The sequence below is a fragment of the Cervus canadensis genome, chromosome 22, assembly GCF_019320065.1.
Source record: "Cervus canadensis isolate Bull #8, Minnesota chromosome 22, ASM1932006v1, whole genome shotgun sequence".
Lineage (NCBI taxonomy): Eukaryota > Metazoa > Chordata > Mammalia > Artiodactyla > Cervidae > Cervus > Cervus canadensis.
In genome coordinates this window covers 45,852,983-45,867,104 of record NC_057407.1, presented here as the reverse complement: position 1 = coordinate 45,867,104, position 14,122 = coordinate 45,852,983, and the positions used below count along the sequence as shown (strand labels likewise).

Here is a 14,122-nt window from a genome sequence, read left to right as displayed (position 1 = left end):
CCCCATCATACCCATATAACAGACAGTGAATCAGGCAAACCAACTGCTGCGGATCCCGTTATTTTGAGCGGTTCAGACAGGTTTCTGAAACTAACTGGTTGACGCTCTCAACCCGTACACATCTGGCCACTGAAATGGTGGGTACTAGTCTTCCCACTTCCAGTTCTCCCACAGCGGTGTAGTCACAGGGCCCAGGCCGCGTGGGCACATTGGAGCAATGTACCTGTTATCTGGAATGGCAACCACAAGTAGTGTACACCTCCTGGGAAATCCTCAGGGCTGCAACCATTCAGCCGCTTGCACCGGATTCCCATGTGGACCAGTGGTGAATTCGCCTGCAAATGCAGGAGACCCAAGATTCGATCCTTGGGTCTGGACGATCTCCCGGAGGAGGAAATGGCTACTCACTCCAGTGTTCTTACCTGGAAAATTCCATGGACAGAGGAGCCATGGGGGTCGCAGAGTCGGACACTACTGAAGAGACTTAGCACACAGCACATACCTGGGCCCAGAGGCCGCGATCTGAGTAGATTAAGGGGTGCCGCGAAACCCAAACTCTAGTCGGCTCAGCGACTGGGGCACAAGGGCGGAGCGACCAGCCTCTAGTTCTGTGTTACCGCGCCCACCAATGACGTCACGGGCAAGCGCCTGTCCGAAGCCCAGCCCCTTCGGGTTACGTGAGGTCGCGCCGCCGGAACCACCGAGATGGGCAGCCTAGAGGGATGGTGGACACCTGCGCTCGCTTCTGCATGATCTTTGAGAGAACCCCCTTTAGGGGTTATGAGGGAAAGAGGGTAAATTCTGGCGAGCTCTTCTTGTCAGTCCCGTTAGGCGCCGGCTTCCTCGTTTTCCTTAGCGCCTCGTCAGCACGCTGCCCCTGAACTCGCCTCCCTCTGACCGGATGCCCCGGCGTCTGGGCCTCACAGAAGCCGCAGAGGTGGCTGCGGGCCCAGAGCCCTGGTCCAGTTCCTTGCCCACCGAGGCGGGATCCTTTTTTTGTCTAAAAGAAGTTGGCCCAACAGTCCCCTGTGGCCGGTACTGAAGTTTCTGATGTTTGGGGTCTCCTGCTTGCTTGGGTGGAGAGCCTCTTGGGGTCTCCCGTGCCCTGATAGCTAATATGACCATGAATATTTCACTCAGTCCAAATCCAGCCAGCCTTGTCTCCTCTCTATAGGCACTTTTGGGAGTCAGTGACGTGGTCCCCATAAGCACTTTTTTAGGTTTTTAAGTTTGTTCAGACCCAGCACTGTAGGGGCCGAATTCGTCGTGTGTGTCTCGGTCCACTTGGTGTGAATGGGCCCAGTAGCGCTCTTGGGCAGAGGAGACAGGTGGTGGATTGTCCCGAATACCAGCTAGAGCAATTCATGAGAAGGTGGCGGCGATCAGCCAGTGGAGGGCTGGTAGAGACTCATGCCAATGCTGGCAATGAGATGGAAGACTGGGCGTTTGTGGGTGATGATGTAGAAAAGGGACCGTTGCGCTCATGGCTGTTCTTCTCTTAGCTTTTAAGGTTCTTGCTTTTCCAAACCGGGAAGAGTGCACAGAGCCAGGGGACATCAGCCATGCTCCAAACCACTTGGCCTCAGGTGAGCCTCCCTTCATTTCAGTCTTAAGAGTCACAGTAGCTATCAGGTCATTAGGAAGGGACCAAAAAGGCCTCACTTGTCCAGGCTGTGGTTTCCCTCTTGAGTCCATCCCCCGAGGCTAAGGTTGTAAATACGTGGTGGGGGAGGTTAGAGTCTTGTGTGTAACCTGAAGAGTTTGGACATATCGATTTAAGTAGAAAAGGGGGGACCCAGGTCAAGAAATTCCCTCAGAATGTGAAAATCCAGATCATGTTGTACAAATAAAAGTTGTGTGCACAGATATAGAAAACAACCTTATCTAGAGGGAAACACGTTGAGGGTGGGGGATAAATTAGAAATATGGGATTAGCAAAAAAGATAAGGTTGCTAGGTGAGAAACAGCTTGAGACAAATTCTTAATTGAAGAGATTGTTCCTCAAATAGTAGGGGTATCCCAGAGAGACCTGCATTGTTCCTTCCATATGTGCTTTCAGATGCTAGGCACATAGGGCTGAATAATGCAGACAAGTTCTCCTTTCTCATGGAGGGTACTTTTACCAAAAACAAGTAAGTTGATATCATAAGTACCTTTTGCTCAAGTACAGTGCTTCCTAACAGTGAGGTCCACAGATGGGCAGCATCAGGATCACTTGGGTGCTTATTAAAACTGCAATTTGCTAGGTGCCACCCTAGATCAGTAATTATACTGGGGAGGAGGGTAGGTCAGGTCAGGAATCTGTTATAGCAAGTTGTGTGGGTGATTCTCATGCACCCTCTCAAATTTGAGAAGCTTCAAAGAAGCTCCTTTTGAAGGTGATCATCAGGGAATCCCTCATGGAGGTGGTCACGTGAGCTTGAGACCTCAAGGATGAGGTAGAAATAGGATGGAGAACTACTGGAGAGAGAGCCAAAGCTGAGCTTTCCAGACTGTAGGAAATGCATCAGCCCTGAGGTAGGAGAGAAAGCTGGGTGTATTCTAGGGTAGAGAGAGGTTAGAGGAAGTAATTCACTGTGAGGTCGGACAAACTAGGCACAACTAGTGTCTCGGAGGTCACTATGAAGACTCAGGTTTCACTTCTGAGTTCAGTAGGAAGATGCTAAAGGATTTTAAGCAGGGCATGTGACAGGGATGGATTTATATATTAAAAAGATTTTGGCCCATGGTGGTGAGTTGGTTGCAAAAGAACATGAGTCATTTTGTAGGATATGACATCTGGGTAAGAGATTAAGTATTGCTCTCTCAGCTCCCTCCCTTTTCTTTTCTTAGTAGACTTCTTTTTTTTTTTTTTAGAGAAGTTTTAGGTTCATAGCATAATTAAACAAATAGCACAGAGTTCCCATATGCTTTCTGGCCCCATACATGCATAGCCCATTGTCAGAGTGGTACATTAGTTCAAATTGATGAACCTCCATTGACACATCATAGTCACCCAGAGTCCATAGCTTGCACTAGGGTTCACTCTCGGTGTTGTACATTCTATGGGTTACACATGTATAATGACGTGTATTTACTCTCGTTGTATCATACAGAGGCTTTTCACAGGCTCTAAAAATCCTGTGTCCTGCCCTCCTTTCCTGGCAACTGTCGATCTTTTTGCTTTTTCCAGAAAATTGTGTAGTTGGTATCCTACCTTTTTATGTTGGTTTCATTCACTTAGTAGTATTCATTTCAGGTTCTTGAGTGACTTTTCATGGCTTGATAGCTTTTTAAAGCGCTGTATAATATCCCATTGACTGTACCACAGTTTACTCACCTACTGAAGGACTGTTTCATTGCTTCCAAGGTTTGGCAATTATGAATAAAACTACTGTAAACATCCTTGTGCTTGTTTTTGTGTGGACATACATTTTTAGCTCATTGGGGAGATACCAAGGAGTATGATTGCTGGATCATATGGTTAGAATGTGTTTATTCTTGTTTTGTAAGAAGCTGTTAAACTGTCTTCCAAAGTGACTGCACCAGTTTGTATTTTCACCACCAGTGAATGAGAGTTCATGTTGCTCCACATCCTCACCAGTGTTTGGTGGTGTCAGTGTTTCGGATTTTGGTCATTCTGCTAGGTATGTTGTGGTATCTCATTGTTTTAATTTGCATTTCCCTGAACACATATGCTGTAGAGTATCTTTTCGTATACCTGTTTGCCATCTGTATAACTTCTTTGGTGAGATTTCTTTTTTTTTTTTTTTGTGAGATTTCTGTTTGGGTCTTTTGCCCATTTTTTAATCAGGTTCTTCATTTTTCTGTTGAGTTTTTAGAGTTCTTTGTGTACTTGGGATAATAGTCCTTTATTATGTGTGTCTCCTTAAATGTTTTCTCACTATCTATGGCCTATATTCTCATTTGCTTGAAGTATTGTCCTTTTCAGGTAGGGTTCAATTCCCTCCCATCTTTTCTTTGAAAAATGTATTTCCTTCAAAACCTTCTCAGGTAGTCTGTCACACTTACTTTTCTCAGATGACTTTAAATGAGCCCCAGCCTCTGCATTCATCCCATTGATTTTTTTTGGTGGAGAAGTTGATTTTATCGGAATCATAGGCAAAATTGGGGATAATTGACTTCTTTACAGGTTTGATTCTTCCCATTTAGAAACACTGTATATTCTAATTTATTCAGTTCCTGTTTTATTTATTTTAATAATCATTTTGTTTTCTTCATCTTGGTTTTGCAGATTTTTGTTGGGTCTGCTCTTAGCTCTTTTCATATGAATGGCATCTTATTTTCTCCCATTTTGTCTTTTAATCGTTCATACTGATATTTAAAAAAGCTAATCATTTTGGTTCATGTATCCTGTATCTAGCTAACTTAATGAATTATCTTGTCAGTTTTAAATGTTTTTCATTTATTTTCTTGGGTCTTGGATATTTTTTAGGCAGATAGCCATTTCATCTGCAAGTAAAGATATTTATGTTACTTCATTGCCTGTATTTATGCTGCTTGTCCAGCCTTTTACCAAAAGTAGAACCTCAGCGCATGGTAAATTATCAGCCATCAGCTTTAATGGATGTGCCCTGGCATTTCACTGTGAAAGTGGTATTTGCTGTTCTTCTCTGACCTTCTTCATAAGCGTAAAAATTCTATTTGTGATCGAACCATTTTTCAAATTAATTTTTCCCCAGGTTCATATTAATCATCTTGGATCTGCCAGAGACTAGGAAAAGCTACTACTAGCTTTTACCTATTGCCAGGCACTAGGGAAAGCTACTAAGAAAACCTACTGTGCACTAGGAAAGCAATAATGAAGAAAGCAGAATCCTTGCCTCATGGCTTACATTCTGGTGAGAGGGAGATACCCGATAAAAGTGTAATTTGTCAGATGATGAAAAAATACAGTGGAGAAAAATAAAGTGAGGTACACAGGGACCATGCACAGGAAGAGGAAAGTTATATCAACAACCTAACTGTCTTAAAATAGTAAGTTCCCCTTTATTTAAAAAAACATGTTTTAGTTATTTTTTTGTGCACTGGGTCTCTGCTGTTGTGCTTTCTCTAGTTGTGAGGCGGGGACTACTCTCTATTTGCGGTTTGAGGGCTTCTGTGTTGCAGTGGCTTCTCTTGTCGTGGAGCATGGTCTCTAGGCACGCAGGCTTCAGTAGTTGTGGCACAATGGCTTAGTTGCTCCACGGCATGTGGAATCTTCCCAGACCAGGGATTGAACCAGTGTCTGCTGCATTGCAAGGAAGATTCTTATAAATTAGACCACCAGGGAAGCCCAAGTTCCCCTTTAATAATGGGCATTTTTTTGGACTTGTGATACCTGGGAATATTTGAAAGCAGGTTGGAAGAACAGCATGTAGCTCTGGAGACGTGAGGGAGTGAGACTTGACTTCCGGGAAGCAGAGTGAAGTTCGGTTTTCCTACCAGGCTGTGGCTGCTGTCCTCAGAAGCCCTTAATGCCTTGTTGCTGAATCGGTGATTACTCACAGGACATCGTGGTTCTATCTGATGTTTGGATTTTGGGCTCAAGTATTTCAGGGGCCCTGTGGACTTTGTCATTGCCCAGTTTAAGGGTCAGCTCTCCTTTGAGAAGTTTCTAAATTTGTTCTTTTATGTTCTTTCTCTTTCACTCTCTGCTTTTGAATTCCCTAGTTCTGGTTTGAAAAGGACCCCCTCATAAGGACCTGAGTTTAGAGCGAGGAGAGTAGCTAGGGGCAGTTACCAGCATTTATCCTGGGGATGTGTTTCTTCCCTGCTTCCCCCAGCAGCCGTTGTGAGAGTGTTCCCTTCTCCCTGTCCCCTGTGCTGTCTCCAGAGCACAGGCTGCTCTGGGGGCTGCCGGGAGAGATTGGGACACTCACAGAATCAGGGGCTTAGCTGAGCCCCAGTGGATAGGTGTTTTCATTTTCATCGGCTGAAAAGAATGCTGACTGAATAGGGGAGTGAGACTCCCAGGAGGTGGAATCATCTGTGGGGTCATCAAGGCGAGAAAGTGCAGAAGTCTGGAAACCCCTTCTAGGTTGGGAGTCCAGTCTCTGTGGTCTGCATGGGGCAGCCTGTCCATAGAAGAAGCAAAGAGGGTAGCCAGTGGACGCCGTTAGAGACTGTTCTTGTGTCTCAGAAGATGCAGAGGCTCTGGCTTCTAGAATGATGTGTGCTGTTCTGAAATAGCTGATCCCTCAGTCTAGATTGGGGGAGGGGCCCCGTGTGGCCTGGAGGAAGCATGATAAAGATAGATTGACTGTTGATTTTGGAAGTTGTGGGTGTGAAAAGATCTTCTGCAGACAGGGGCGACACCAGGTTATGAGGAGGTTCAGGGGTTGGCTCTGTGTTTGGAGAAGTTCATGAACCCCGTGTCGGAGGCAGCTCGCTATGTGGGAGGAGCCCAGGTTTGCTGTTTGACAAGTTTGGGTTGAAGTCCCAGCTCTGTCACTTCCTGGCTGTGTGATTTGGGGCAAAGTAGTGAATTTTTCTGAACTTTAATTTCATTCTTTGAAAAATGGGGGTAAATAACTCTGACTTCATATTGTGTTGTAAAGAGTAAATGACAGACAAGATTTAGAAGTACCCACCCAAGAGCCTGGTGCCTAGGGTCTAGTCTATGAATGTGAGTTCTCGTCACTCTTGGGATGATGGAGGTGGCCCGGGAAGACAGGGAGGAGTGAACTTTCACGAGTGGGATGAAGCGCAAGACACGGGGCAGGGGATGTGCCCATGCCTAGGGACAGCACACAGCCAGCCCTCTCTGAAGATGTGCGGTTCAGAGAAGAGGCCAGAATAGGCAGGCTGCAGGTTTCCTTCAAGAGAGCTGGCTTTCTAATACGGTAAGAAGGAATGAAAAGAAATTTGTGAAATATTGGGAGTGTTTTTTAAGAAATGTTTTGTTTCCTATTGTAATATAGTTGATTAGCAATGTGTTAGTTTCAGGCACACAGCACAGCAGTTCAGTTATACGTATTCAAGTATCTATTCTTTTTCAAATTCTTTCCCTATATTGGTTATTGCAGAATATACAGATATACAGAATATACAGAGTTCCCTGTGCCGTGCAGTGGGCCTTTGTCAGTTATCTCTTTTAAACATAGTAATGTATACATGTCAGTCCGGAACTCCCACTCTTTCCCTCCCCACTGACCTTCCCCTCTGGTAACCACAAATTCCTTCTCTAAGTCTGTGAGTCTGTTTCTGTTTAGTTCTTTCGTATCTTGTTTTTCTTTTTAAAGATTCTGCATATAGGCTATATCATATGATTCTCTCTCTCCGTCTGACTGACTTAACTCAATATGACCATCTCTAGGTCCATCCGTGTTCCTGCAGATGGCATTATCTTATTCTTTTTTTATGGCCAAGTATATTCCATTGCTGGCTTCCCAGGTGGCTCAGTGGTAAAGAATCCGCTTGCCAGTGGAGGAGACGCAGGAGAACTGCCTGGAGGAGAAAATGGCAACCACTCCAGTATTCTTGCCTGGTAAACCCCATGTACAGAGGAGCCTGGTGGACTACAGCCCTTGGGGTCGCAGGAGAGTCAGACACTGCTGAATTACTAAACATCAGCAACAATATTCCGCTGTATATATGTACCACTCCTCCATTGATGGACATCTAGGTTGCTTCCGTGTCCTGACTGTTGTAAACAGTGCTGCAGTGAACACTGGGTACACGTGTCTTTTTGAATTACGGTTTTCTCTGGATATATGCCCAGCAGTGGGATTGCTAAGTCATTTGGTAGCTCTGTTTTTGTGTTGTAAGGAACCTCTGTACTCTTCTGCACAGAGGCTGTACCAGTGTACATTCCCATCAACAGTGTAGGGAGGTTCACTTTTCTCCATACCCTCTCCAAGCATTTATTGTTTGTAGATACTTAGGTGATGGATATTCTGAACAGTGTGATTCCTCATTGCAGTTTTGACTTGCATTTCTCTAATAGTCTCTCTAAAGATGCTGAGCATCTTTTCACATGCCTCTTGGCCTTGTGTATGTCTTTTTTGGAGAAATGTCTGTTTGGATCTTCTGCCCATTTTTGATTAAATTTTTTTTTAATTGAGTGCATAAGCTGTTTGTAAATTTGGAAGATTAATCCCTTGTCAGTAATATTGTTTACAGATATTTTCTCTCACTTTGGGTTTTTGCTGTGCAAAGGCTTTTGAGTGTAATTAGATTCCATTTGTTTATTTTTGTTTTTCTTTTCATTACTCTGGGAGACAAACTGAAAAAGATATTACTGTGATTTATGTCAAAAAGTGTTCTGCCTATGTTTTCCTTTAGATCTTTAATCTATTTTGATTTTGTTGTTATACATCATGTTAGAGAATGTTCTGATTTCATTTTTTTTTTTTTTAACGTGTAGCTGTACTGGGGCTATTTCTAAGGAGTGGCTTCTCTGTGTGTAGTGGAAGCTGGTGGGGAAGGCCAAGGAGAAACTGGATCAGGGAATACGTGCGGTGGTGTACATGTGCTTTGGCTGAGAGGAGACGGGGAGAGTAGTTGGGGTACAGAGAATAAGGTGACAGGTTATGGGTACCTCAGGGCAGTGGGTTCTAGAGAGACAGCTCCATGGAGACAGGGACATAAGCGGTTGATACAGTCACAGCCTGGAGAGCCCCGGATGCCAGGCTGTGAGGTTGGGATGTCAGTTTGGAGCCGCAGGGCTGAGCAGGTGGGACAGCCTTGGCGTTCCACATTTGAAGGTGGGAGCCAGTGCTCTTGTCCATGGAACAGGCCTTCCACGGAGCTCAGTCACAGACCTTGGCAGGTCCACCTCTTCCCAGAAGCTCACACTGGCCCCCTCTGGCCCTCACTCAGAGCTTGAGCAGGAACCTGTTGTTTCAGGAGCCAGTGACCTTTGAGGACGTGGCTGTGTACTTCACCCAGAACCAATGGGCCAGCCTGGACTCTGCGCAGAGGGCCCTGTACAGGGAGGTGATGCTGGAGAATTATGCAAACGTGGCTTCCCTGGGTAAGGTCTCTCAGTGGCCCTCTGATAGTTGACGTACTCCTCAATTGTCTTGGAGGTTCTAGTAGTCCTTAGGGTTCTGTGGAGATGCTGGGTGGGGAAATGCCAGGTTCCCTCTGGCTTTGAAGTTGGACTTTATTCCTTCCCAGGGAAGAGCGTGGTTTTGGACCCTGAAGGAAAGGACTCTTGGGGTGCCCCCAGGAGGCCTCAGTTCCTCCGTCCTTGCAGTGTCGTGGATGTGGGCCCTCTCCTGTGTGCAGGAGCCTCCCAGGATCTCAGTACATTCATCCTGAGGGGATGTCCTTTCTTCTGAGTCAGGGCGAGCTTGCACTTTCTCCCTGGGGAGAATCACTGTCTCCCTGATCTTTCCACGGAGTGTAGTTTGGACCCTTTCCTCAGAACCCCTGTGTGGCTCATTGGTCCCCCAGGAAGCCCCCTTCTCCCCACCCCAGCTCAACTTGCCTGCCTTGGGGTGGGCAGAGGGATCTTAGTAACAGCTCTGGATGTCTCCCTTCAACTTGTCTGTCTCTCTTTCTTGCTGGAGTAGTATCTCCATTCCCCAGACCCGATCTGATCTCCCAGCTGGAGAGAGGGGAAGCTCCATGGGACCCCAATCCCTGGGAAGCAGAGGATTTGAGAGGCACCTGTCCAGGTAAGTAAGGGGACTTAGCACCTTCTGGTTTTGCCTTCCTGGTTTACTGGAAATGTTTCTTCTGCAGTGGAGAGCAAAGCTCCCTGTAACTGACTCGGTCACTTGCTGACCTGTATTGAGTTCCTGTTCCTAACCTGTAAGGATGGTTTTCATGGCGGGGTGGTAGGGTTTCAGCCATACTTTAAGGAAAGTGTGATTCTGTGCATCAGACTGATTTGTACCATAGCTATGATTTTATTTGCCTTTTTACTCTTTATATCATTTTTAGTATTTTAAAGTTCCATAATGTTGTGGTTTACAATGAATTTGTTTTAAATGGGGCCATAGAAGAAAGGGCAAGACTATTCCCCCAATACCACACTCTCAAGACACACCCACCCATCCTAAAATTTCCAGAGTCTGCTTACCAGTCAGTCCTGGAAGGTTTAATTACTTGGGTTTTCTTTACTTTAGGAAGAAACTTTTCACGTCTCATTTCTCACACATACTGTAATGTTGTAAAAAGTGGTTTCTTTTAGTGGTGACACCACAGTGGCCTATAGTTCTCCAATCACCTTATGTTCCCTCTGACTTCCTAAAAGAAAGAATCTTTTATCCCAGAATATTATGTGAAATGTTTAAAGTAGAATCATCTGGCTGTTACTTAGAATTCAGAATTGGGGGTGGTTTCCTGGCTTCCAGGTGGGGCATTGGGATCCATCATTTCTCTGTTGGTGTTTCCGGGCTGCTAGCTGCTCCCCTTCATCTCACGGATGTCTTTTTCCTCCTTGAGGGTCTTCCTTTCTCTCTCTTTTAAAGCCTGTTTGAATTTCTTTCTGCTCCCTCTTATCTCTGCCATTCTTTTTTCCCCTCCTGCTTCCTTTCCTTCCCACTCTTTCAAGTTCTCATTTGCCCACCTCACCTTCCCTGGTTCATTCCCCAGCCCTTCCTTATAAGAGGCACTTCCTGGACTGCAGTGTCATCACTTGTCCAGTTTATGCTGTTGTTTTTGCTTATCTCTCTCATCCTCCTTTATGGAAGCTCATAACCATCTCATGGTATGTTTTTGAAATAGCGCATCCTAGAAGAGAAAACCAGGACTGCTGGAACCCGTTTCCCTTCCAGTTCAGTAATGAGGAAACTTGTGGTTTCTTTGGTCAGGTGGTGAGAGGGGCATCAAGACAGAAGAGCCGGCGGTCGAGCAGCAAGCCTCTGAGGGCACAGAGGCCCACGGCAGGCCCGTGGGAGGGCTTCTCACGAACGTGTCTCAGCACTTGGATTTTGAAAGCAAGGCAGTGTGGCAGACTTTCAGTCTGAATCCCAATCTGATACTCCGAGGCGGCATGAAGTTCTACAAATGTAAAGAATGTGGGAAGATCTTCCGATATAACTCAAAGTTCCTTCGGCATCAGAGGAGCCACACTGGGGAAAAGCCCTTCAAGTGCAAGGAGTGTGGCAAAGCTTTCAAGTCCAGCTACGACTGTATCGTACACGAGAAAAATCACATTGGTCAAGGACCCTATGAATGTAAGGAGTGTGGCAAAGGTCTGAGTTCCAACACCGCCTTGACCCAGCACCAGAGGATCCACACGGGGGAGAAGCCCTACACATGTACGGAGTGTGGCAAGGCTTTCCGTCGGAGCGCCGCCTACCTGCAGCACCAGAGGCTCCACACAGGGGAGAAGCTCTATAAATGTAAGGAGTGTTGGAAAGGCTTTGGGTGTAGGTCACTTTTTATCGTCCACCAACGCATCCACACCGGGGAGAAACCCTACCAGTGTAAGGAGTGTGGGAAGGCGTTCAGCCAGAAGATCGCCTGCATTCAGCATCAGAGAGTTCACACCGGAGAGAAGCCCTATGAGTGTAAGGTGTGTGGGAAAGCCTTCAAGTGGTACAGCAGCTTTGTTCAGCATCAGAAAGTGCACCCCGTGGAGAAGAAGCCCATCAAGGCTCTCGGGCCGCCCCTGCTGCGTCCCCAGGGCCCCTCTGCACCCTCAGCTCCCGGGCGTCTCCAGGGCCCGGGCTCTGCTCCTGCTGTGGTCATGGCCTTGCCACACGCCATCCTCACTCCTGCCTCCGGGCCCGTGTTCATGCTGCTGCCCGCCGCTGGGGTTCTTTCATCCCCTGTCCAAGTAGTTTGTGTCTTCCAGGGTCTTCCTCCCGCTGTGAAGCCTTCCCCAGTTATTCTGACCCCTGCTCCTCACCCCCCGTGATCTCTGTCTTGGCACTTCTCTGGCTGTTACAGCAGATCTCTAACCCATCTTCAGCTGGATCTGTAGCTTTTACACTGTACCTGTGTTCCTACTATTTCAGCATAAACTCCATTATAATTGAGATATATTTAAAGACTGTGTTTATATAATGTATTCTCTTTTCTTCTGGGTAGATAATGGAAACACTTGACTTTCATATTGGTCCCTTTCAGACTTGAACAGTAATGGCCATATCTGTATCCTGGGGCTGCTGGTTTGGGAAGTGCTGGTAGGACGCTGTGGTGAATTAGGCACTTTGAGATAGGACACCCCATATAAGCCCCCTGTGATGTGTGAGAAGCTGCCTGTGAGAAACACGCATGTAAGATCTGTCAGAGTTTAGAAGTGGCATCAGCTTCCAACCAGGGCCTTTAAAAATAAATGCAGGTGGTTCAGTGGCTGAAGGTGTGGTGTATTCATGCAGGTGAAGTTGGGTTGTCCTAGACACAGACTGTTGAGGCTCTTGTATGTCTCTGCTAAAAATCATATGAAATAACCAGTTAGAAAACATATATGTGGCTTCCCTGGTGGCTCAGTGGTAAGGAATCCCCCTGCCAATGCAGGAGACAGGGGTTTGATTCCCGGGCCGGGAAGACTCCCACATGCCGCGGGGCAAGTAAGCCCATGCGTCACAACTCCTGAGCCTGCTCTCTAGAGCCTGGGAGCCCGAGAGCATGTGCTCTGCAGCAAGAGAAGCCACTGCAGTGAGAAGCCCATGTATTGCAGCTAGAGAGTAGCCCCCACTTGCTGCAACCTGAGAAGAGCCCGTGCAGCAATGAAAACCCAGCACAGTCAAAAATAAGTAAATAATAATGATAATAAATGTATGCAGTGATAACAATCATTTATATGATTGAGAGCAATCAGGTCTTGAAACATGAACTTGTTTTTTATCTTTAGTTTTGCTCTTGATACCTAGTTGTTTCTTTCTTTCTCTTTTCTTTTTTTTTTTAAGCAGATGAACTTTTAAAAAATTTATTTGGCCGTTCCAGGTCTTCACTGTGGAACAGGCGCTTCTCTAGCTGTGACACATGGGCGTAGTTGCCCCGCGGTATGTGGGATCTTAGTTCCATGACCAGAGATTGAACCCAGGCCCCCTTGCATTGGGAGCTCAGAGTCTTAGCCACTGGACCACTTTGGAAAGTCCCTGGTCGTTTCCTTTTAACTTTGGTTTCTTTAGTACGTGTACACCAAGACATTCATCTTTGCTCCGTCTGTTGTGTAAATTTTTCTTAGTGGGCATTTTGGCTTCCTATTTGCAAGCAGTGCTGGTTTCTGCACTTTTCTCCAGATAGCATAAATTATAAATATGAGTTTGGCAAATTACTAAAGAAATAGGAGCAGGTGATCTGGGGAAAATCTGAATATGCCTGTGGAATTATTTTTTAATAATTTTTATTTATTTTTGTTTGCATTGGGTCTTTGTTGCTGCATGTGGGCTTCCTCTAGTTGTGTGTGGGCTTCCCACTGCAGGGGTTTCTCTTGTTGCAGAACATGGGCTCTAGGGTGCTTTGATTCATGGTGACACATGGCCTTAGTTGCCCCATGGTATGTAGAATCCTCCCAGACCAGGGATCAAACCTGTAACCCACCAGACTCCTCTATCCCCCACTGTCTCCTGAAGTTAGCTCAATACATGTCCATTGATCAGTGATGCTATCTCAACATTTCATCGTCTGCTGCCCCCTTTTCGTTTTGCCTTCAAGCTTTTCCAGCATCAGGGTCTTTTCCAATGAGTTGGCTCTTCACGTCAGGTGGCCAAAGTAATGGAGTTTCAGCTTCAGCATCAGTCCTTCCAGTGAATATTCAGGACTGATTTCCTTTAGGATTGACTGATTTGATCACCTTGCAGTCCAGGGGACTCTCAAGAGGTTGTGACAGGTTAGTGAAGTACAGTTTTAGATTGGTCTTGCTTTTGACCTTAAATGAGGTCTTTTATAACTATGCAAAGGACTATGTGAAGTAATTTCTGGGAAAAGAACTTGAGTTATGCATTACAGGCACAGCTTATTTTATTGTGCTTCATTGTATCTGTTTTGCAGATACTGTAATTTTTACAAATGGAAGGTTTGTGGCAGCACTGCATTATCATATAATGGCTAAGATATTTTAGTAATAAAGTATTTTTTAAATAAAGTTTTTCCTTTTTTTTTCCCTGACATAATACTGTTATACACTTCATAGACTATAGTGTAAACAACTTTTACATGCACTGGGAAACCAGAAAATTCATGTGACTTGCTATCTTGCTGTATTTGCTTTATCATGGTGGTCTGGAACCCAACC

At 45.8% G+C, this 14,122-nt stretch overlaps 1 protein-coding gene across 3 annotated transcripts; it reads left to right on the top strand.

The window, feature by feature from the left end:
• Nucleotides 1-677: 677 nt before the first annotated feature.
• On the top strand, nt 678-12,475 carry LOC122425072 (zinc finger protein 621-like). Of its 3 annotated transcripts, none has more exons than XM_043443394.1 (5): nt 678-794; nt 1,503-1,586; nt 8,830-8,956; nt 9,498-9,605; nt 10,746-12,475. In XM_043443394.1, exons 1-5 carry the CDS (start codon nt 723-725, stop codon nt 11,795-11,797), a joined length of 1,443 nt encoding a protein of 480 aa, XP_043299329.1. In that variant the 5' UTR covers nt 678-722; the 3' UTR covers nt 11,798-12,475. The 3 variants fall into 3 exon arrangements, with proteins under 3 accessions (XP_043299329.1, XP_043299330.1, XP_043299331.1); XM_043443395.1 differs by lacking the exon at nt 678-794 and adding an exon at nt 801-1,035; XM_043443396.1 differs by lacking the exons at nt 678-794; nt 1,503-1,586 and adding an exon at nt 1,626-2,132.
• Nucleotides 12,476-14,122: the final 1,647 nt, after the last annotated feature.

Coding starts and splice junctions, on each gene's coding strand:
- LOC122425072 (XM_043443394.1), top strand. CDS start 723: ATGGTGGACACCTGCGCTCGCTTCTGCATGATCTTTGAGAGAACCCCC. Junction 1,587..8,829: donor TCCAAACCACTTGGCCTCAG/GTGAGCCTCCCT, acceptor CTGTTGTTTCAG/GAGCCAGTGACCTTTGAGGA. Junction 9,606..10,745: donor TTTGAGAGGCACCTGTCCAG/GTAAGTAAGGGG, acceptor TTCTTTGGTCAG/GTGGTGAGAGGGGCATCAAG.